Source organism: Oryzias latipes, chromosome 5, assembly GCF_002234675.1.
Source record: "Oryzias latipes chromosome 5, ASM223467v1".
Classification (NCBI taxonomy): Eukaryota; Metazoa; Chordata; class Actinopteri; order Beloniformes; family Adrianichthyidae; genus Oryzias; species Oryzias latipes.
Window position 1 is genome coordinate 6,795,581 of NC_019863.2, and position 25,418 is coordinate 6,820,998.

At 41.9% G+C, this 25,418-nt stretch overlaps 1 protein-coding gene across 1 annotated transcript; it reads left to right on the plus strand.

The window, feature by feature from the left end:
• The first annotated feature begins 518 nt into the window (after positions 1 to 518).
• podxl2 (podocalyxin like 2) lies at positions 519 to 23,479 on the plus strand. Its single transcript, XM_011474764.3, has 13 exons — positions 519 to 1,020; positions 5,118 to 5,455; positions 5,548 to 5,890; positions 6,849 to 6,940; positions 13,829 to 14,012; positions 14,368 to 14,520; positions 14,607 to 14,770; positions 14,851 to 14,925; positions 15,052 to 15,208; positions 16,900 to 16,961; positions 17,224 to 17,403; positions 20,140 to 20,301; positions 20,371 to 23,479. Exons 1-13 carry the CDS (start codon positions 990 to 992, stop codon positions 20,428 to 20,430), a joined length of 2,001 nt encoding a protein of 666 aa, XP_011473066.1. The 5' UTR covers positions 519 to 989; the 3' UTR covers positions 20,431 to 23,479.
• The last annotated feature ends 1,939 nt before the right edge of the window (positions 23,480 to 25,418 follow it).

Genomic DNA, 25,418 nt, shown 5'->3' on the forward strand with positions numbered 1-25,418 from the left:
TCCTAATGTTTCATTTAATAATTGAAAATGTTTTATTCACAAGAACAGGTTTTCAAGAATGAAACTTCTCTATTACGTTTCACAAGACCATTTGCTTAAATTTTATCTCACTTAAATTCATGAAAAGTAAAAATACAAGAATGTTTTCCATGTTAGTTCATGATAGGCTAAAAAGGTAAACCAGAACTCCTGTAGTATTAAAATGTTTGTTTCTTTTTTCATTTCCTTTTTTTTATTGACAAAACATCAGTGGTTGTGAGTAAAGTTCTGAAGGAGTCTATTATTTTAGGTTTTTCTGTCCCTGCAAAAACGGTGGATGACAGGGGAGGAAAGGTAACCAGAAGGGCAAAAAAAGAAAACTGAAAATATTTCTTTAAATTTAATGTATTGATGCTGCTTTCTATGTGTTTATGTTTCTATGTGTAATGTATTGATGCTTTCTTTTACCTTTTTTTTAATTTTTTTGTAAAACCTGAATAATTACAGAAAACACGGACAAAAGCACAGTCAATAAATCTGATGTTTTTTCCAGGGTTTGAAATAATATACATTTATATAATACTGAAAATCTGATTTTAGTCTTTAAAAGTTCATCAGAACCTTTAGATTATTGACATTGATGCTGTCTGAAAGTGGACTAGTAAGGAAGTTAGTCGACCTTTCACCCTATAGATCAGGGCTTTAAAAAAATAACTAACACAACCGGTGCAGAGGGCCACCAAACCGCTAAGTCCGCCACTGCAAGAACGCAACACCGAACTCGAGCGGTTTGGCGACCCCTAGCGGCCGCAGTAGGTCAGGACATGCCGCCGCATCGTTGCTGCTTCATGCAGCTCCAGCTCCGCAGCAGAGCAGCAGACCCGCACTGAGCTCACGGCCTGTCTGCGGACTCTGCGGGGATCGAACCCGCTCAGAACTAGGAAGTGAACGGACCATCGGAGCCTTATCAGCTGACGGAGGCAGGGAGCCCTGCGGCAGCAGCAGCAGACATGCCCGGCCTTTCTCTCTACTCTCTCGCGGGTGAGTCTTCTGTTATCGTTCCCATCACCTTCGAGCATCTCTGTGTGTGACGCAGCAGGACGGACTAGAGCCCCGCGTGACCGTTCCACGAGCCGTCATCTTCAAAACATATCTGTCAATAGAGTTTTTGTGTGTGTGTGGTGGTGAGGGGAGCATGCACACACCATAACACGCACATTCACAGACACACACCAGCACCCCCGCAAGCGCGCGCACACACTAACCCCTGAGTCACATGCACGTTTTATGGGGATTGACACCAACATGTTCAGTGGGTTTGTGGGTTGCACGGGTCCGTGGATATCTGGGGTCGTAGACGCAGTTGTGTATTTCTGTAAACTGCAGTATTTTACTACTGCCGTTGCAGTAAGATACTGTGCAGAGGCTTTACGGGTTTTTACTTTAAATACCAGTGAAATGAAGTTATAAAACAGAAAACAAGCCACATTGTTTGCAAAATCTTCATTGTCAATAAAACTTAATGTCTATAAACAGCAATGAATTAGAAAATGCTCATGTAGTAAGCTTCAGTGTAACATTTGCAGAAATGGACAGGAAAAAAAGGGACTTTGTGTTTAAATCTGCTTTCTCAAAACGGATTTAGCTTTTCGTAAATGTTTGAGTTTCAACTGTGCCTTAGTGGGAAATATGATAAAGTTCCTGCTTTTGAAATGCAGAGCCTATGGTGCCTCTTTATAATGCTTTTATTTTGTTATTGAAACAACTTTCTGTTGGTGGTTTTATATATATATATATATATTTTATTTTCAAGTTTAAGTGAACATATGGTATAAAACACAGCATCAAACAAAGACAAAAGAAGAGCAAAACAAACCCCCCAAAAACACGACACTTCAGGTAAAAATAAAAGAGCTTGCCAGATTAGCAAACTTATTCATACATAAATATATAAATAAATGTTGCAACCAGAAGCAACTTGTACAAGACCCAGATCCAGCACCTCTCCAAATGGAGTCCTGTTGTTCAGTGTTGTAGTTCAAGTAATAGTGTAGTGAGCCAGAGAGGGTTTCAACACAGTGTTGAATCTGTACCGTGAGCCAAACATGCAGAACTGCAGCCTGTCTAGCCCGATGGCATACATGACCTCAGCCAGCCAATGTTTGAAGGAGTTTAGAAGAATAAGCTTTTTGGCCACCACCATTCCCAACTGTAGTGGTGTCTGTAAATGGTGTGTGGGAATTGAGAAGTCTGTGAAGAACATCCAAAAATGGCCAGGTGGCTATTGGGCTGAATATCTTTGTCAGAAGCATCAGAAAAGCATTTAAAGATCTTACACCAGAAACTGTGCTACAATGGACCAGAACCAGAACAAACGACACACCTCCACCTGCCACAGGTAGCAGCTGGAAAGATTTTGTTCAGGTTTGTTTTGGAATAATGCAGAACCTTAAACCGAATCCTTCTGTGTCAAGAACTGATGAAGCAGCACTGGATTTTGGCCAGTGCCTCATTCCAGTCTGACCTGAAGGCAACAAAAGAAAAGGTAGTTAGGAATACGGTTCCTGGAACTAAGCAGTGTAAATGAAGCAAAATGGCTATCAATAAACAGATCTGAAAACGATCTCATCCCCTTCTCTTTACAGACAGTGAATGCTCCGTCTTGTTGGCCGGGGGTGAATACATGATTTTGGCAAATGGGGGCCTGCATTGAGGCAGTAGGAGCCCGAGGTGCTGTAAAATCTGACTGAAACTTCTCCAATGAGCAAACTGCACTGCAGTATCAGATAATGTTTGTTCCACTTTAATGTAAAGAGTTTCTCTCTGAGGTGTTTGTCTGCGTGATCCAAAAGGTACATAGTTGTAAACATAGGAATACCTCTTAGAAATGGAACTGTCTTTAAAGGAAAACATTACTTCTTTGAAATACAGACTCTGTGTGTCTATTATTTATTTCTTTTCACTGAATTCCTTTGTCCATCCAACTCATCAGCCCACTCAGCCTCCTGCTCCCCATCCTGCATCCCTCTTGGGGGGAGGGAGGAGCCCCTGTCTGCAGACACCATCTTGGACCTCATGGTGTTCTGTCTGTGACCACAGATGGTCACTGACCTTAGAGCTGACTGAGCAGATTATAAAATTATGTCCAGCTTGTCTGAAACCTGTCTGACAGCAAAGCCTAACTCGGCCTGAGACGGGAGCTGCTGCCGTGTGCCCTCTTCTGACGCTTTCCAGAGAAAACTCAACAAACACGGGCTGGCTTGCTTCTCTTCCCCTCTATTTCATTGTTGGCATCTCACTGTCTTCAGAGAGACTGGTGACCTGCTTGGGGGGGAAACACCGCCTTCGCCCAACAGTAGCTGGGATAGGCTCCAGCAGTCCTGTGACCCAGACAGGGATTCAGTAGGTTTGGAAGATGGATGGATGGTAGATGGATGGATAGATTGGTGGATAGATGGGTGGTGTTGTTGGGAACTTTGAATTGAATTGATTGAAAGGAAAACCCAAAAGGGAACTCAACCCTTCAAGGTGGTAAAAAGGATTCTAATCGGATTTATGAATAACAATAAATAATGATAATTAAATCTACACATTTTTTCAAGTACAACTGTTTACTGGAACCAACAAACAATGAACAACTTTAGGTTACACTACAAAAATGATGCTATTGATTTTACAGTTACTTACTGACAGCTGATGCCAGTAATTATTGTAAAGCATTTTACAGCTCTAAAATGAAATACATTTGCACTGTACTTCATTTTACAGTGTTACTACTGTACTACAGTACTTACTGGCATTAAGCTGCCAGTAAACACAATAAATATTCCTACAGTATTTGTACTGGGCTTTCTTTCACGATAATATTACCGCAATTTAATTTCCAGTTTATTGTGAAAAAAAAAGGTGAATACAAAGTTTTACTGGTTCTCTTAGAGGAACATCTCCAGCTGTTTTCAGTTCTCTTCTTCCAAAATTGTAAATTAGATTTTGAACTTAGTCCATTAACGATGTGTACATGTGGGCCTCCACTGCATATGATGCTGGACTGGTGTCCTCTTAAAAAACAACAACAGGAAGTTGTTCCAATAACAAAATAAAAGCATCATAAAGATGCACCGCTGTGCTCTGCACTTCAAAAGCAGGAACTTTATCGTATTTCTCACTAACACACAGTTTAAACTCGAACATTTACAAAAAGCTAAATCCGTTTTGGGAAACCACATAGAAACACAAAGTCCCCTTTTTTCCCATTTCTACCTGTAAATATTACTTTGAAGCTTAAAGCAGTGACCATGAGCATTTTCTAAGTCATTGCTGTTTACAGACAGTATAGTAAAATGCTGCCAAATTTACAGAAATCCATGTGTGGGTGTGGGTAAATTATATTTTCTATTATATATTTTACTAGTATGCTTTCCAAATTGTCACTGTCTGTTGATCTTTTATTAAAACTTTTTAAACTATATTCAGTACTTTTTCCTTTTCAACTGAGCTCAAAAACCTTCTGTTGGTATTGTTGGTTATATTTTTGGTTGCATCATGATCCACTACGGTGGAAATATTGTTTGCCAGGTTTGATCCCAGACTTACAAAGAATTTCTTAAACTTGTCTGCTGTTTCCTTGGAATCATATATTTTCAAGTTGTCATTTACAAAGTAATTTGGGAGGTCTGTTTTTTTTTTATTCTTATTTATAATGACAATGATAATACTCCGTGTGACTTTAGTATTACACCTATTGTTTTCTAGTGACAGTTTATTTTGGTGTGTTTCATACCTGTCCTCTTTTTCTTTGCTTCTCAGTTTTAGGGATGTTTTTTAGAAGTTGTTCTTTTTACAACCATTCTGAGGTTTTTTGTCATCCAAGGACGGAGAACTGTCTGGAATGAGATAAATGTCCATGAATTTTAAGACGAAAATGGGATTGTGATGGTGACAGAATTCTAGCTTATAGACATACGTTCAACTACTTATTTGCCTCACTGTAGGTCTATTTGATTAACAACTTTTGGATCATAGGAATATAAATCAATACATAGATTAAGTCAGTTAATCATTACCCCCTTATCTCATACCCAGTAGGGCTTCATAATCTACAGATTGTTATGCAAAGGTTTTTTTTTCCCTCTTCAAAGTTCATCTGTGCTGCTGGGGAGCCCTGAGCCTGGGTTTGACTCAGCACGTCAGCTCCCTCAGTCTTCTGTCCACATCTCTGTTCTGGAGAGAAAGCCCAGCGGAGTCGATTCAGGAATCCGCCAGATCCAAACGCCATGTAGTCGGTGAACTTGTGCGTGCTCAGCCACATCTGGTCCATGACATGGGCTGGCCGGAAATCTACCACGCAACACCTTCACAGGCCACTATGGAGCTGGCCAACTCCTCCGAGCTGAATATACCCCCCTCAGTTACCCTGGATGTAGCCAGGACCCGTGCGGGTGTGGATGGAAGCCTGGATAAGGAAGAGGACGTGGAGGTGAGGAATGCCCCCATTGTGATGTGCAAAGTTTACATTTAGAATACCATCTGGCTGTCCAGGTAGCTCACCAAACATCCTTTCCTTTTTAGCACATGGTTCATCTGACAGTCCCCAGACAAACTAACGACTTCCTGGGACACCCAGACTCTGCTAATGCAGAGGCAGAGCTCCTTGGTGGTGTAGCAACTGTTGATGTTTCCAACGAGGCTTCTGGCTTCAATGGAATGGACACAGAAGACAGAGGAGAAGAAGGAGGAGAGGATCAGGAGAGAAGAGGAGAATTTGAGTGGGAGAAGGACACCGGGGACAACAGAGAGAGAAAGGAGGAAGATGTTTTAATTGAGGAAAATGAAACTGTAGAAAGGACAAGTGAGGATGTCAGAGACATCCCAAAGGTCACCCACTCAATAACAGATTCAAACCTGATGACAGGTGAGTAGAAAAAACATCTTCAGGAACAGACTTTGCTGCTCTACAGGCAAACAATATACCTGTTTCCAAAAACTGACTGATGTGAATTTCTATTTTATGTAGCACTATCAGTAAGTTTACCAGTCTTAAATGTTTTTTATTCACAATACTTACCATTTTAGTAATAAGTCTCAATACTTTGACTGATCTCATTCAGAATATCTTCCCATTCCAGCAAGATGCTGTTTTCCTGTATTTATTATACACTCTGTATATGGTTCAGCTCAGACTGAAGCTGTAGGCCAAACGCAGTGTAGACATTTGAAGATTCTAGTTACTCAAAAATCAAAATGAAGTATATAAAACTAAACATTTGAGTATAAAACCTTGCAAGAATCCGCAATGCAAGAAGTACAGGAAAGAACTGGAGGAAAAAGAGAATATCCCCGATTAAGCGTTCTAGCAACACATAAGGAGTGTTTTTGACCGTACACCCAAACCTTTTCAAACACTTAACACGTCATTAGCCTGGGTAGCCCATGAGGTTGTTCTAGTTTGGCCCATCCTGAGTGCTTCTCCAGGAGACCGTACCCTGATCACCTCACACCAAAAGTCACTGAAGGACAGTTTCCATTTGCAGCCCAACACAAGATTCTGAAGTAAATGTTTTGCTACCCTGCTGGTAGTTTGGCCTGTGCTACTAAACCAAACTACAGTAACTGTTATTTTTAATCAAATCAGGCAAACCGTCATGTTCTAAAAAAACTAAATGATTGCTGGGCTGGATCTTTCAATCTCTGTCATTGCAGGCTAACAGGTCTTTTCTAAATAGGTTATGAAAGAAATGTCTGAAACTTAAATATTTCAGGAAAATGTTTGTTGAAATGTTATGACTGACTCACACAGAGTATCAGGTTGTGGCAGCCTGCAGAGACACGTACAATAACATGTTTTTGACGTCTCCCTTTGTCTCACTCAGACTTCGATCCTTCCAAAGAGCCCAGCAGCTCCTTCCCAGCTGCAGAGCGGGATTCTGGGCTGCAGGAGCATCAAGCAGCGCCCCTTCTGAAGGTTAGGACAGAGAAATATATTCATGTGACCAAGTCAGTGTTGGAAAGGACAGTTTTTCAATGGAAATATGGTCTGTTTTTATTTCTCCTTTGAAAATTAAAAGAGATAAAGCAAGTTTTAAAAAAAAAATCCACAATCCTGAGCCTACAGTTTCTACTCCATCAAGGAGGCCATATGACATATTAAACCTCCTAATGGTTCCCGAGTGTGGCTGTGTCTGCAGCTTACTACTCCCCCAAGGGAGGAGTCAAATGTGGAGAACAAATTTCAAGCTCTTAGGTGCGTGAAATCTAATGGGACTTTAACTTTGTCTTCTGCTGTTTAATTTCTTTTAAAGCTCATGTATTTATCTTCATTGGTACCAGATAATTCATCTTTGTTATTTCTCAACAATCTTATTGACTGTAAACTGATCCCTACCTCTGGAAAATCTGGAAAACCCTCTCTGATTGGTTAAGTAGTTAAGAAGCCACCTTTTAATGTATTAGTTGTCTTTTGATTGGCTTTCTGTCTAACGGTGAAATGGAACATAATTAAATAGAAGTGGAGATTTCCCAAATAATTAGAAAGTCCTTGTTGCTGGTTCACTGACCTGGATTCTGGCAGAACAGCTCTGCTGGAAAACTATGCGGAAAGATAACTGTCAAAAAGAAAATTTGTGCACACTTTGAAAAGAAAAAAAAATATGTATATAAAAACGCCCCTCTCACCCTTCGTGGGTGGTTTCTCCTCCAAGCTCGGGTCCTCTACCAGAAGCCTGGGAGCTTGAGGGTCCTGCGCAGTATCTTAGCTGTTCTTAGCACTGCGCTGTTCTGGACTGAGAGGTCTGAGGTCTTTCCAGGGATCTGTTGTAGCCACTCCTTCAGCTTGGGGGTTACTGCCCCGAGTGCTCCAATTACCACAGACACCACTGTCACCTTCACTTTCCAGGCTTTCTCCAGTTCTTCTCTGAGTCCCTGGTATTTCTCCAGTTTCTCATGTTCCTTCTTCCTGATGTTCCCATCGCTTGGCACTGCCACATCCACCACAACGGCTTTCCTCTGACTTGAGATATATATAAACACCACATTTTGTTTCTTTGATTTCAGTACAACTTTTCTCCTGTTAGATTACAGTCAAAAACACGTCACAGGCATTTATATCAAGTCACAATACATCGATTCAATGAAATCTTTATGCTTACTGACTACAACTAGAGACAGAACGTCAGGCACTGATGGACAGTTTACATATTTTTATTTTTTAGTATTACTTTATTAACCCTTGTGCTATCTTAGATGACCCCACCCTTACATTGACGTGTTCTCCCTACCATGACAAAGGTGGATAAAGGTGGAAAGATTTCATGTAATCCATGGACACCAGTGAAGATCACAAATCATTGAAGAAAAAAGGTTCAGAGCACTGTCTAGCGGGTCTAGATGACCCAACTCCCAATGTTAAAGTGCCTAGGATAGCACAAGGGTTATAGTTATGTAAATATTGGGGCTGCACGGTGGCGCTCTCACGTCACAGTGAGAAGATCGGGGTTCAAATCCCGGTTCTGTGTGGAGTTTTTATGTTCTCCCTGCCCTGTGCATGACTGGGTTTTCACCAAGCGCTCCGGCTTCCTCCCACAGTCCAAAAACATGCTCCATAGGTTAATTGGTTACTCTAAAGTTTGCATGTGTGCGTGTTAGTGATTGTGCCCCTGCAACAGACTGGAGACCTGTCAGGGGAATACCTGTCAGAAGTAAGAACTCTGTCGCCCATCCTGGTCACCGGTGTGAGCCGTCCCCAGAGTTATAGCCCTACTACAACTCCCAGCAACCCCCAGCGCACACTTGCTGGATGTCGCACACCTGACTCTCATTCATTCATCAACCACAGCATACTTAAGCTCTGCACTGAGTGAAGCTCACTGCAAAGTATTGTTTGTGCTACTCTGACTTCCTTACCGAGCGTTATATTTGGACCCGATATTCTGCTTCCCTGATCCTGTATCTGACTCTGTTTCCCTGCCGCGTGCCCCAACTCTCGCCTGGATCTTGACTACCCTGTCTCTCCTCAGATTAATTTATGCCTATTATGGCCTTCTACCCGCCTGACCCTCCAAGTGTTGGAGTTAATCCAGACGGACAAAAGGGTCTTGACCCTTCGCCTGCGGGTGGGGAACAACTCTCTGACTGTGGTTTCAGGTTATGGGCTGGGCAACAGTTGAGAGTACCCTGTCTTCTTGGTGTTTCTTGAAGGGGTACTGGAAAGTTCCCCAACGTGGGTTTCCATTGTCCTCCTGGGGGACTTCAATGCCCACATGGGTAACAACAGGAACACCTGGAGGGGCCTGATTGGTAGGAACGGACTCCCTGATCTGAACCAGAGTGATTTTTTCTTGTTGGACTTCTGTGCTCATCACAACTAGTACATAGCAGACACCATCCATATTAAAGCACAAGGGTGTCCATCAATACACTTGGCACCAAGACACCCTTGGCATGAGGTCAGTGATAGTCTTTGTAGCTGTTTTAAGCTAACTTCGGCCGTGTGTCTTGGGCATTTGGGTAAAGAGGGGAAGAGCTGTCCACCGTTCACTACCTGGTGGTGAGCTGGATTTGCTGGCAGGGAAGGAGGCCAGAAAGCCTTAGCAGACCTAAACATACTGTGAGGGTCTGCTGGGAACATCTGGCTGACCCTTCCGTCAAGCAAGTCTTTAACTCCCACATCCAGGAGAGCTTCAAACAGGTACCGAGGGAGGCTGGGGACATTAAATCAGAGTGGACGCTGTTCTCCACCTCTATTGTCTATGCTGCTGTTCAGAGCTCTGGTCACCAGGGGCCTCATTTATAAACGTTGCGTACGCACAAAAGAAGGCGTACGCCACTCTCTACGCAATAGTTGAGATTTATAAAAAGCAAACTTGACGGGAAAATGTGCGGTCCTTCACGCAAGCTCTGACCCAGGCGTACGCACAAAAACGGGTGAAATGAGAAACGGCGACACCGTCGGCAGATGGAAGAAACACGTGAAAGTGACAATCCTGCCTCTCAGAAATAACATGAAGACTTCACAAAGCAAGTCTTACAATTAACAGCCAACACAAACACCTGTTTGATCGATCAGCAGTGAAACAAACAAAACAATCAAACGAAAATTACAACAGAAATTCAAATGAACACTTATTTGGAAAAAGAAAAGTGAAATATGTTCTGCAATATTGGCATGCTGTGCAATTCATCCTCATAAATAATATAAATATTATAGTTAACAGAACGAAATAATGTACACAACTGATATTCTCGTCAGTGTGTCCGTCTGGAGGAGCAGACAAAGGTGTGGGCGTGCGGACGGACGGACGGACGTACTAATTATCCACTGGGGAAAGTTGTTTTCATATTAAAACATTTCTTCATAAGCTATGGAAGTATGGTATTCATGCATATGCCTTTAGTTTGTTTTATTTTTGATAAAACAATGTATGGCGTATGTCTCAACCATTCAGAAAGCAACAAGAAATTACATTTGCGCAGATCAATTTCCCATTTCCACGTGGATTATTACCGACATCTGTAGCTTGTCAGATGTAATTAAATGGAGGGAAATAAAATGCCCCATCACAATGACGACAATAATGACGCACAATGGCTGATCTTATGCTCTTAGAAGATGTGGCAAATGGAAGAATTCGGAGTGAACGCATTTTTAGACAGCAAGAAGACGTGCTGGCAAATGAGGACGAGTGGCTTATGCCGGTTCTGACTTCCTCCAGCCGTCCTGTTGGACCTCTGCGGGCTTTTGGGCCCGGCGTTACAGAGGAGCACTCGGAGGAACCACGCGTGTCACCCGGTGCATCTGGCGCTCCGGTCCCCCCGGCGCATGCATCTGGCGCTCCGGTGTCCCCCCGCCCCCCGCCCCCCCCGATGGAGCGCTGTAGCCTCACAACCTCGAATGGTTGTGAGGCTACAGCATTTATTGCGTCCGCCACCGTTTGCCGCTCACGTGCCTTTTTGGCATTAGTAATGTCTACACTGTGCCCTCCAAACAACACTTTTCTCCTTTTTTCCACCTCGCCAACGATAACTTTTACTTCACATTGAGTGAAGTTACGTTTTTTTGATTTCCTCTCGGTGTTTGCCATGGTTCCGCAATCAATGAATATTCATTTGTGGGCGTTTCACGGACTATTTATGGACAAATATGGGCGTGTCATGAAGCCGCAAAAAGCTGCGCTGCATTTAGAATCGGTTGTGATTTATTAAGGGAAAGATGCGTAGGATGTGCGTGCGCACGGTTTTATAAATCCGAATATTTCTTTGCGTACGCACGTCCTATGTTTCATCCGTACGCCATTTCTGACGCAAATCCTACGCAAAGTTTTATAAATGAGGCCCCAGGTCTCTGGTGCCCTTTCGCTGCAGCATCCCCTAAACCCAGTGGTGGACACCGAAAATAAGGGATGCCGTCAAGCGGAAGAAGGAGTCTTACCAAGCCTGACTGGCTTGTGGGACTCCAGAGGCAGCTGACAGGTACCAGCAGTCCAAGCAAGCTGTGGCTCGGGCTGTTGTGGAGGCAAAAACTTGGGACTGGAAGGAGCTTGGTGAGTCTTTTGAGAAGGACTGTTGGTTGGCCTTGAAGAGATTCTAGCAAACTTTCCGGCGCCTCAGGAGGGGAAAGCAGTTTTCTGCAGTCACCGTTTTCAGTCCAGGTGGGGAGTTGTTGACTTCAACTGGGGACATTGTTGCCAGTGGAAAGAATACTTTGAGAATCTCCTCGATCCTGCTTACACGCCTTTTCTTGAGCAAGCAGAGGCTGAGACCTTCGGGGTGGGGCTGTCCATCATCCAAGCTGAAGTCTCGGACGTAGTCAATGAGGTCCTCAGTGGCAAAGTGCTGGGAGTGGATGAGGTCAACCCCTAAGTACAAGTCTATGTATGCTGTGCGAGTGTCTTGGCTGAAACGTCCCTGCAGCATCCCATAGCAGTCAGTTGCTGTACCACTGGAATGGCAGACAGGAGTGGTGGTTCCCTCCTGTTGTGGTTTCCGTCCTGGTCATGGAACAGTGAACCAGGGCTTTACTCTCTTTAGGGTGCTGGAGGATTTGTAGGAGTTTGCTCATCCAGTCCATGTGTTTTGTGGATTAAGAGAAGGCGTTTAACCACGTCCCCCGTGGTGTTCTGTGGAGGGTGCTTTGGGACTATGGGGTCCGGGGAGCCTTTCTGAGGGCTGTCCGATCTCTCTATGATCGGAGTAGGGGCTTGGTTAGCATGGCCGGCAGGAATTCACACCTGTTTCTGGTGCATGTTGGACTATGGCATGGCTACCGTGCCACAGTCTGTCCACAATTCTTATGGACAGAATTTCTAGGTGCAGCCAGGGGCTGGGCTGGGGCTGGGAGGCTGGATTAGGGACCACAGGACTTCCTATCTACACTTTACAGAGGATGTTGTCCTGTTGCTGTGTGTGAAGCGTCTGGAATGAGGGTCAATACCGCTAAGTCTAAGGCAATGGTTCTCGACTGGACAAAAGTAGTTTGCCCTCTGGGTGGGTGGAGTGCTCTAGTCCCCAGCTGGAGGAGTTTTAATATCTTGGGGTCTTGTTCATAAGTTAGGGAAGATCAGTGTGTGAGATCAACAGGCAGATTGTTGCAGCGTCCACTGTTATGTGGTTGTTGTACCGGTCCGTTGTGGTGAAGAGAGAGCTGAGGTAGGAAGCAAATCTCTAAATTTACCGGTCAATCCTTGTTCCAATACTCACCTATGGTCATGAGCTCATGGCTGAAAGAACAAGGTCCCAAATACAAGCAGCTAAAATGAGCTTCCTCCGTTGGGTGGCTGGGCACTACCTTAGAGATAGGGGGAGAGTCTCGGTCACCTGCAGAGAGCTTGGAGTAGAGTTGCATCTCCTCCACATCGAGAGGAGCCAGTTGAGGTGGCTTCTAGGCATGTCCCACTGGGTGGAGGCCCCGGGGAAGACCCAGGACAAGCTGGAGAGACTACGTCTCTTGGCTGGCCTGGGAACATCTTGGGGTCCCCCCAGAGTTGCTGTAGGAAGTGGCCAGGAAGAGGGAAGTCTGGACATCTTTGCTTAGACTGCTGCCCATGGGACCCGAATGAGCGGAAGAAGATGGATGGATTGATGGATGGATGGATGGATGGATGGATGGATGGATGGATGGATGGATGGATGGATGGATGGATGGATGGATGGATGGATGGATGGATGAATGGATGGATGGATGGATGGATGGATGGATGGATGGATGGATGGATGGATGGATGGATGAATGGATGGATGGATGGATGGAATCAATAACATTCTAAAATGTTTTGTTCTATGTTTGTCAATAAAAAAGCCTTAGTACACTTAGTGCACTTTGTGAAATCAATGTTTCGTGACTTGATGTAGCCTTGTGACTTATTTTTAACCATAAGTTATGGGTTAAAGTTAACGTTAATTTTATATTCAAGACAGGGTAAACCTGTATTTAAAACAAACACGTTAAACATAAAACTTAATGTTGTAGTAGAAGTTTGAAAATGTCTGCTGGTCAAAGGTGGCGTAGTGAGGAGCTGCTGGATCTTCTGCCTTAGATGATAGTTATGGGATCAACAGGACTAGCTGCTTTTCATCTTCAAGGTTTCTTCCATCTTGATAAGAGGTGGTTTCAGACAACTGTTAGGACTTCATCCTTTTGATTCTCTCCTAACGGCCCTGTGTGTCAAAAGAAACCAAAAACCAGTTGAAGCAGGGATTTTATCAGTATCAAAACTGTTTTTAGGCATGTTTGATGTGTTAGCCATTGAGGTCCTTATGGTCAGTTTGAATAATTATCTCAGGAACAAAAACCCTCATTGGACTTTTTTCAGTTTCATCACAATCATTGTAACCATGTAACCTGATGTCTGCTACACAGCTGAGGCCAGAACTGTGGAAGGTGGAGAAAGAGGAAGATGTTCAGTCTAGCGGGTTTGAAGCCTTTCACTTGGCCATCCCTTCATCTGCAGCCGCTACAGATTTTTCTGGACATATTTTGGAAACTACCACCTTAGAAACTGACACGGGCAGAGACCTGGTACAGCCCAAAAGTTCTAAAAGAGGTAAATGAACCTGAAGGAACTCATATTGTTTATGTGGTACTAAGATGTTTTTAGTTTCTTCTCTGAACTCCTTGTTAGTGTCTTTTTCTTTACAGTTTCTGGTGAAGTTGTCTGTGACTTCCTGCCTACATTACCTTCATCTTATTCCCTTGCTTATAAAAATGTATTGTAGCATCTTCAATCTCATTGTACAACGGACAATGACAATAAAGCAAATCTAATCTAATCGAATCTGCTAGAGAACTGTTAGAAAAATTCGACTTCTCTTCAATTCACCGCTGAGGACATGTCCATGAGGAATCAAATCACAACATCATCTGTGTCCTGTAAATTTTTACCTGGTTTGCTGCTACAGAGGAGACGGGGGAAAAGGAAGACATAGGAAACACAGATGGATTCCGTCAGCATCCCACTGAACCAGAGGTTGGTGTAGCTCCCAGCAGAAGTCCTTTGCAGCCCAGTGTCAAGGAAATGGAGCTACTGGAAAAAGGCCAGAGTGGCTTGGGAGGTAACCAGTTATCAGCATTCAGGTTAATGAATGTGTTTCTCCTTGTGATATCTTTGCTCTTATATTTATTTTTGGATTTACTCAAGGAGTGGCGCCAAAATACAGACATGAAGTTGGGGGAGATACGCAGAGAAATATGGCAAAAGGCGAAACAAGAATCCAACACTTTACTTCATTTGGCACAGACACTCCACCCATTACTGATATGATGGAGCTAGAGCAGGCGGCCGATCCAGTGAAGCCACAGCAGGTGAGTTCAAATGAAGCTCTCTGGTCAGCTTGACACCTTCTTTAAAGTCCCACCTTGTTTCCTTTTTGTGAATTCTTTAGGTGGTGTGTTTGAACTGGAATGAGCTGGCTGGGCGGGGCTATGTTATCCTCAACATGACTCAAAACATGAACTGTGTAAGTTTTGGATGTGTGTTTCTGTGTGTGTCCATATGTGTCTGTCCATGTGTTTGTGTTTTTGTGTGTTTCCACAAATGTGTTTTTTTGCTCATACATGTGTGTGCCCAAATATGTGTGTTACAGGAGGAGTTCCGTGCGCACCAGGGTGTACAGTTGTTAAAGATCATTGAAAGAGTTTTTTCTCAAAAAATGAACAGCCCTGAAGGATCATGGGTACTCTACCTCAGCAAGCCCACACACCACCAACACCAGCTGCTGATGAATGTTGCATCTGGACGTGGTACACACTCTGACATGCTTAACACACACACACAGTTGGAGGCACACACAAACAAAGACGCAAACACACAAACAACAACATGCGTCCAGAGTTTCCCTACAAACTAATTTCCAGCTAACACCTTGTGTGTAAGACAACACAAAAAAGCACATACCATCACATATACTGCTTGCTCTGGCCAGTCGATGTTGGAGTGTTAGTTTAGGCAATACCTGTGTGGTATTGTTGGATTTATATTTGTCTTGATTCAGGAAGCAGTCCACCATAAAACTTCTGTTTAGTTTTACCTTAAAAGTGGTGGATTCTGATACCTGACTATTTTTAACCCTTGTGCTATCTTAGATGACCCCACCCTTACATTGACGTGTTCTCCCTATCATGACAAAGGTGGATAAAGGTGGAAAGATTTCATGTAATCCATGGACACCAGTGAAGATCACAAATCATTGAAGAAAAAAGGTTCAGCGCACTGTCTAGTGGGTCTAGATGACCCAACTCCCAATGTTATAGTGCCTAGGATAGCACAAGGGTTATGTGACGTCAAAGTCTAAGCCAGGAGTCTGCAACCTGTGGCGGCTCTAGCTGGGTTTTGGGCAGTAAAAAACTGGTCCAAACGGCTCTTTTAGTGTTAAAGGTTCCAGAGACCTGGAGGGCAGGGAGCTACAGTTTCATTTACCTGCCAGCTTTTAAACTTGTAGTGAGCAGGTCCTGATCGGTGGACAGCTCTCCCCCTCTGTGTACAAGACACATGATCACCTGAAATGACTACAAAGTTGATCATCGATCTAATGCCAAAGGTGTCCTGATGGCACTTGTATTGATGGACACCCTTGTGCTCGAACATGGTGTTTGTTATGGACAAACTGGTTCCTACCAATCACGCCCCTCCAGGTGCCACTGTTGTTGCCCAAAAAGTCATTGAAGTCCCCCAGGAGGACAATGGGGTTCCCCGTTGGGGTACTATTCAGTACCCCTTTGAGAGACACCAAGAACACTGGGTACTCCAAACTGGTGTTCGGCCCATAAGCTGAAACCACTGTCATAGACCTGTCCCCCACCCAAAGGACAAGAGACAGCGCCCTCCCGCCAAATGTCTTGACAAGACAGACATTTGAGCTGAGGGCTCATAAGTAAGCCCACACCAACCCACTGCCTCTCACCATGAGTAACTCCAGAATGGTTGGGAGTCCAACCCCTCTAGAGGGACAGAGTTTATAGAGCCCAGGCTTTGCTCTGGGCTTGCTCAGGGCCTGGGACTTTTAATGGATGCTGGAAACGGGGAAAAAACAAACAAATTCTTTTAATATGATTGCTTTTCATTATTCAGAAGGTCATTGAAATACTTGTGAAACAAGGTGCAGTAAATCTTACAGGCCATTTCTCTGTCCCTCAAAGTCTGTCTTGAACCAAAGTTTTACCCTCCAGCAGGTCAGCATGTCATGTGACCACGAAAACCATCAATCAAACCACATTTAATGTGTATACTTAACAACATTTCAAGATATAGATTAAAAGATTGTGAAAAGCAAAACACGTACAGTAGATTTACTAAAAGCCACATTCACTTTTTACTGTGCATGAAGCAAACTGAAAGTGGAGTATGGAAAAACAATCTTTTAGGTTTTAAATGAAGAATTTCAATGATGACCTGATCTTTCTTGAGGAATTTCTTAGCTTGTGATGTTTTTTAGGAGTGATTGCCAGCCAGGATGTGCTGGATATGCTGGGGCAGATCAGGAAAAGTCTCGATGAGGTGATCCGAAACATTTTCCTCTTGTGCATATTAACACATTTTTAGCTATAAGCTATCACAGGTTTCAGTACAATTACTGGTACCTATTTCCATGCACAAGACTGTGTCACACAAGCACAACACGTTTTTTATTTAAACTAATTCAATCAACTCAATGAACTAAAAACCGACATGTACCTTGATGTGCTAAATCAACATTACATTTAGAAATGGTCTCAGCCTCAGTGAAAATGACTAGAAATGTGTGTCTGCTCTTCTCTAGGTGGGCATTCAGAACTACAGTGCTGCCAGCACCTGCCAGTCCCGGCCCAGCAAAACACGCAGCGATTACGGCAAACTATTTGTGGTTCTGGTCATTATTGGCTCGATTTGCATGGTCATCATCACGTCTGGAATTATTTACATCTGCTGGCAGAGAAGACTGCCTGCAGCTAAGACAGTGGTAGGTCCTGGTTCATCCGTGCTTTCTGTTACCGAAGGGCTTCTAATGGAAGCTTGAAGCTTGGAACTTTTTAAAAGTTTTTACAAGTTTAAAAAAAAAAGCTTTTCATTACATCATCTGTTGGGTTAAAACAACCTGCAACATCAGAATAACAACATAAGGAAAGAAAGACAACAGACCAAAGGTACCTTTTACGAGGAGAAACGAACAGAGATAATACCCAGCACCATCTCCCTCCGGTCTGGCGCATATTCTGTTGCCTCCTCTTTTATTAAGTTTGTTGGGTTTCCCTCATTTACAGATGCGCTGAGCTCTAAGGAGGGGAAACAGATAAAACACAGCTGTCAGAAAAGAAGGAGAGGAGAAGTAGATGAGAATAGAGGACAGAACTCCAGAGCACCATACTTTCCTCAACTTATAACTTCTGGCAGCCTAATAACAACTAATTGTTATTTTATTCAATTTAATTCAAGCATTTTAATAGTAATTTGCATGCACTTTAGCACATATAGTGAATGGTAATAACCCTTGTGCTATCTTAGATGACCCCACCCTTACACTGACGTGTTCTCCCTACCATGACAAAGGTGGATAAAGGTGGAAAGATTTCATGTAATCCATGGACACCAGTGAAGATCACAAATCATTGAAGAAAAAAGGTTCAGAGCACTGTCTAGTGCACATGTGTCAAACACAAGGCCCGGGAGCCAAATGTGGCCCTCCATGTCATTTTATGTGGCCCGCGAGAGCATAAAAGTTTTTAATTTCTTAAAATAAAATTAAAAATTTGTGTGTATTTATTCATATCTAGGGGGAATTGGACTTGAAATATCGGATTGGGCAACTATACATTAGGACTGAAACACTGCCCATATAACCTAACCTGTTAGAATCAAATGTAAAAGGATTAATGCTAGAGTAACAAGCAAACATATGTTTTCTATGCAACTGTAATTGTCACTATAAAATGTTATAATAAATAAATAATGAGTTATTTAACATTAAGGAGTAGTTACATTTATTTGTCAGTACATTTAGTTACATGTATAAGTTATATTCGGCCCTTTGAGGACAACCACTATGCTGATGTGGCCCTTGGTGAAAAAGAGTTTGACACTCCTGGTCTAGTGGGTCTAGATGACCCAACTCCCAATGTTAAACTGCCTAAGATAGCACAAGGGTTAACAATGAAAATAATAGTAAATCTACATTTTAGTATATCATTATCGATACAATATAGTAGTAATCTAAGCATGGCGATGGCCCAGTTTATGAAACCATCTCCCATCTTTGGAGAAATATGAATAATGGATCTAATTAAAATTGTAATTATTTCCAAAACTTCATTAAAAGGTGAGATAGGGGGAGCAATAAGTTCAATAATCTCTGAATACTAACTAGTCTGACAATAAGCCTGTCCAAAGAGAAATGTTTTCAGTCTAACTTTGAATGTAGAAACTGTGTCGGCCTCTCTTACATGAGCTGGGAGTTTATTCCATTAGACAGGGGCTTGGTGGCTAAAGGCTCTACCTCCAACTGTGGGAACTACAAGCAGTCCTGCATTTTGTGAGCGAAGTAATAATAATAATGGATTGGATTTATCTGCGCTTTTCATGACACTCAAAGCGCTTACATTGTGTCCATTATTCATTCACTCCTCATTCATACTTGGTGACGGTAAGCTACTGTTGTAGCCACAGCTGCCCTGGAGCAGACTGAAGTGTTCTGTTTGGTTGGTAAGGGACTATGAGGTCCTTAATATGGGACGGGGCCAATACTATGTAAAGACTTCTAGGTAAGCAGGAGGATTTTAAACTTGATTCTAGAATCAACTGGGGGCCAGTGAAGTGAAACCAACACAGGAGTGACGTGATCTCTTCTGTTAGTTCCTGCTAACAATCTAGCAGCTGCATTCTGAACAAGCTGGAGAGTTTTCAAATAACTTTTACGGCCCGCTGCTAAATGTTGAGAACATTCTTATGTTCTGATTCGCATTGGCTTTGAACGTTTCTTTTCTCTTTGAAACATCAACCTCTGTATCAAAAATCCTCTCTGCTTTCATGCGGATCATTTTCTGGGAGGCGCGCCCACCGTCTTTGCTCAATAATCCAGGTTTAAAGCAGTTCTTTTAATTCTGCGCTCCCTTTCTTTGCATCTCCACCAGGAAATCGTTTGCTCCTTTTTCTGCAGCCGTCAAAATCACCCAGCCACCCTTTAGAGACTGTCGTCTGAAGTAACAAACACCTGTTAGACCTTAGGTTTTTTAGAGACCAACCCCTATTGGAGGATACACATTATCTTCTTTTTTGGACACACTGTATGCAAGATCACTATTTCCAGCAATCACACAGCCAAGCAGAATAACAAGTCCTTGTGCCACACTGATCGTTAATATTGTCACTAATAACTTGGAACTAGTTGTCCAAAGTGGCTTATATTACTCTACAACGACATCATTGATTATCTGCCTGTTTTTACTATTTTGACTCTACAACTGTTTAGACATAAGAGATGGAAACTGTTCGATAATGATGGACTAAGAACACAAAAAAACCTTTAATCAATTTTGAAAAAAACAACATTATCTGCCACAGTCAGTTCCTCTGAAATCCATGCCCCTATATCTTGCTGTAGACACCCCGCCGTTGTTTGAAGAGTAAACTACATTTTCCCAGGAAATAGTTCTGTTTGTAGACGGTGTTTGGAAGCATTTGCCTTTGTTTTTTAATATTTTAGTTCCGTGTGGAGGAGCTTCATCACGTGGAGAATGGGTACCATGACAATCCCACACTAGATGTAACCAATGACAGAGAGGCTGAGATGCAAGAGAAGAAGCCAAGTACCAATGGTCTCGCAGGAGGGGGGGGTGGAGGCGGGGAGGAAAACTGTCCCTGGCAGGTGATGAGAGAAATTTAATAATTGACAGTTTTCTGTCAAACAATGATCTGCACAACCTTTTCTTCTCAGGTCTTCATCAATCAAGCTGTGACTGAAGAGGATGAGGAGGAACAGGATACGCATCTCTAATTGACGAAGAGCTGCTGGGACAAAAGATGACTGTGATACCAAGAGACAGAGAGAAAACATCGCTAATAGAAGGAGTCCAGCTTTGAAATAATGGGAGGAAAGATGCGGGGGGGGGGGGGGGGGGGGTGAGCAAAGGAAACAATTCGATTTTGGGATTTAACATGTTATGGTGGTACATTGATATCACATTTAACAATTTCATGTACAGTGGGGATTTAAGTTTGGGCACCCCAGGTAAAACGTTATATTATTGTGCATAAAGAAGCCAAGGAAAGATGGAAAACTCTCCAAAAACCATCAGGTTACAGATGAGACATTCTTGTAATATGTAAAAAAAAGAATGGCTTTAATTCCACCTTTTCCCTAAAAATAACAGAAAATTTCCTAAATTACGTGTGCAAAAGGTTGGGCACCCTGCAGACTTTATAGCATTCACCGCCCCCTTTGGAAAAGCTGAGAATTGACAGTAGATTGTTCACAGTCATCGTTTGCAAAGAAAATAATCTGAGTTATGTGACCTTCGCCCTAACAATCAGCATTGTGACTTCTTCTAAGCAGTTGTCTAGAAGCCTGAAAGTAAAATTAGTTGATGCTCACAAAGTAGGAGAAGGGTATAAGAAGATAGCGAAACCTTTTCCGATGTCGATATCCTGTGTTCGGAATGGAACGATGGAGTGGCTTCAACAGAAACAGCAGAAGATAAAGCGAGATCTGGAAGACCAAGACAAACCAAATCCGTTCTAGTGAAAAGAGATACTTGTACAAATATGGTCTTCAGAGTCATCAGAAGAAAACCTCTTACACTTCCTCCCCACAAAATGTAACATTCGCAACTGAACACAGAAACAAACCTGATGCATTTTGGAAACAGGTTCTGTGGAGCGATGAGAGTAAAATGGAAATTGGCACAGGAATGATTTCATGGGGAGAAGGAAGAATGGATTCAACCAAACTTCAGCAAATTTTGGACACTAACTTGATGTGGCATCAATGAAAAAGCTGAAGAGAGGATGGCTTCTACAAATGGATAATGATCTCAAACACGCGTCCAAATCCACACAGGCGCACATTAAGAGACAGAAACTGAAGGTTTGGCCATGGCCTTCCCAATTACCTGACCTCAGCATCATTGAAAATCTGTGGATAGACCTGAACAGAACAGAGTGGAACAGACATCAGAGAAAGTCTGTGAACTGCAATACTTTTGGAAAGAAGAATGGATGAAGATTCCTCAAACAAGAACTGAGAGATTCCTATATGGCTACAAAAAGGCTATAAACTGGGATATTTGCCAAGGGGGGCAGTACAAGGTACTAACTGCAGGGTGCCCAAACTTTTGCACACATAATTATTTTGTTTTCTGTTATTTTGAAAGGGTAAATGATGAAATCATTGGGTTTTTATGTCATATTACAAGAATGTCTCATGTGTAATCTCATGCCTTTTAAAGAGTCTTTCCTTGGCTTCTTTATGCACAATAATATCACGTTTTACCTGGGGTGCCCAAACTTTAGCTCTCACTAAAACTGATAAAAAAAAGAGTATTGTCTTTGTGTCAGACATCATTGCAGTCGCATGATACTCTCTCTGTTTGGTGTGCCTTTCAGGTCTTTGTGCTCCGACTGCAACATCAGTTTATTATATATGAGCCGGTGGTCAAGCATGATGCTCATGGTTCTGCCTTTTCTTTACACTAAAGTGCAACACAGGGTCACAAATAAAACATGCAACAATAACAACATCTTTGCAAGAAGATAAGTATATTCTGATTATCGGTGGTGGAATGTTACTACTTATAGTTTGTTTAGTTACTGGTCAGCTTTTAAACACAAATATGATCATTTTTGAACCTACTTGACAATTTTAAAGGTCACAATAAATTCCACATAGATATGTGAAGGACACACGTTGGCCACACCTGTCAAATGCTTTTGACATTAGCTACGTTTCAATGAAGAATGCCACAAATGACAATGTCAATTCTATTAATCCACATCTGCCAAATGATGATAATCATATTCACCATTACCAATAACAGTATTTATGTAAGCATGCCCTGTTCATTTCCCATAGTAATGCGTTTTGCTTGGAAACAATCAAAAATTTTAGCAGTAATTTATGTTATTAGAATATTTTCTGAGAAATTATTGTATTAATCTAGGATTTAGTCTCATTCAATGACTCAACACCTACTTAAGCTTTACAATAGCAGCCTTATAGCCTGTCAGTAGTTTGACCCCAGTGTCTGACAGCTCTAGCACTAGTGGCTTTTCATGGTTGTTCCAGTTTAAATGATGGCCTGTTGCTGCTGTGAAGGTTTCCTTCTTTAAACGTGTTACACCTAAATCTGTTACACACCGAGACGAAAATATCCTTTTTATTTTTGCTTTTAGTGGAGTTTACAGTGCATTTTTTATGTCTGATGTGAAGCTGTATTTGTACTCTGGCCTAATGTGCTTTTCTCCACAGTTCCTTGAATGGCTGCTATTTGCTCCTGGCTGAGTCTTGAAACTTTGACAAATTCAGGGTTTATGCATGGACTTTCATACTGAAGTAGAATCACTAAAAACCCAGTACAAGTCTAGCACTATGCTTGCAATTAGAGCTTAAAAATTGAATGAAAAAGTCAGTGATCATTCATTTTCATATGTCTCTGTGTAGTTTAACAAAAGTTATTATTCTGAAAAAAAGATTCTTGTTGGGAAAACAGAATGCTTTCATGGTACATTAATTTATTTTTTCAATCAGGTGGGGTTATCTTCATGTTCTTGTCTGTGTGCCAAGCTTCTTCTTTTTCTGGCCTGTAGCTAAAGCATTCAAATCTGCTATTTGGTGCTATGCGTTGTCAAATGGAGCCAGTTCAGTTCATTTAATTTTTCATCGATAAGTCAGTCTCCACTTGGCTCAACAACAACCCAACAGCAGCCTGATGAGGCCTAATGAATGTTTTTAAATTAAAATGAACATATTGTGAAACAAAATGTTCTGTGGAGAGAAGATAATAATAAAACTATGAATTTAAACATTTACGTTTAGATTTCAAAACACATTTATGGTTCCTTTCTGTGTTCGTGAAGCTTTTCATGCAGCTCCTGTTCTTGACTCTGGGCTAGAAAGATGTCTAGCGGTTTGGGACATTTTTCACCTACTTTTGATGCGTTGCAGAGTCATCCACTGTTACGTGGGGGAATGTGGGAAGCGCAGAGAGGAGGAGGAGGCAGAGGATTCCAGTGGAACAGGATGTTTAATACTCAAAAAACTAAACAACACTACAAACCAAAAACCACTGCTGTAGCCAGGCAAACTCAAAACAGGTGATATACACGAAACAGGGGGGACAGCATGATAACAAACAATGGAGCAGCACAGGGGGGTATTCCAGGAAGCATGTTTAAACTATCCTGACTTTAACCCTGAACTCTGGCTGAACTTGCTTACTCTGGGTATGTCGGTTCCAAAAGACCAGATATGAGTTAGCGTAATTACGCTCGACTTGGTAACCCTGTGTTAATGCACGTGCACAGTAGGTACATGAAGACATTCTCAATGGATCGCCAATTTCTGGAGTCACCTTGGAAACGCACGGAGAAAAAGAGAGCGCTATACTTCGGTGAGACGGAGTCTGAGATTTTAATGACGGCGGATGAAGATTATTCGTCCATTAAAAAAGTAATACAGCTGCATCATCAAAAGAAAGACTTTCTGCTTGGAGAAGAAGAACGGACAAAGTAAACGCACGAGTTTCTGATCTTATTTTCATCGTGGCGCATATATATATATATATATATATATATATATATATATATATATATATATATATATATATATATATATATATATATATATATATATACATATACATATATATGTATACATACATATATACATACATATTATATAACTTATCCAACTTAAATTAATTCAATTGGTAACAAGTAATTGAGTTAAATGTATTCAACCTAATTTCTTACGTCTATAAAACTTAATTAGTGTTTATCCCTTGTGCTATCCTATGACCCTACTCTTACATTGACGTGTTCTTCCTACCATGACAAAGGTGGATAAAGGTGGAAAAATTTCATGTAATCCATGGACACCAGTGAAGATCACAAATCATTGAAGAAAAAAGGTTCAGCGCACTGTCTAGTGGGTCTAGATGACCCAACTCATGACGTTAAAGTGCCTAGGATAGCACAAGGTTACACAACTCAAATTTACACATTTATCTTACTAAATGTCATATTGCTCCAATTCAGTTAAAGTTTTTTCATCTTAATTTGTTGTAATTCTTGAACTCTCATATGTCTAAGTTTGAGCCTGCAGATATACTCATTTTTATGACAATAAAAAGAAAGAAACAACACACACGTCTTGCCTATTTTCTTATACCAATTGTTATTTTAGTATTTGAGAGTAGGGGTGCTATATAAATTTATCATCCTCTCCCTCCCTCTCACTCATGGTGCAGAGACTTAAGCATAGTAGGACAAAATAACTCGGCAAAACACTGTAAAACAACTAAACACATTTGGTCAAAAACCCACACTTAAACCCAAATCCGTCAAGACAGGCAAAGAGAATGGTATCCAACAATTAAGTTGGGGTGCCGATCTAACAGCAGCACCAAAGTTACACCTACTTGATTGAATTAATTTGAATGAAAGTAAAGTAACTGTCCGATAACTACGAGTTTATTTTTAAGGTGACTTTACTAAAAAAAAAGTATCTTAACTGAAGCAAATAATTAAGTTAGATCAATGTAAAAAGTTTATCTTTCCAACATCCATACGTGGTCTTATCACCCTCTCACGGTGGAAAAAGTATTATCTGAGCTTCTTCATCCACTAAATCAGGGGTGTCAAACATACGGCCCTAAACCACTTGGTGAGCCGGATATGGCCGGATACGGCCCGCCAAGTGGTTTAGTCTGGCCCACACATGAAGAGTAAAAATCCCAAGAATGTTTAAAAAATAAAGCACGTTTCTAG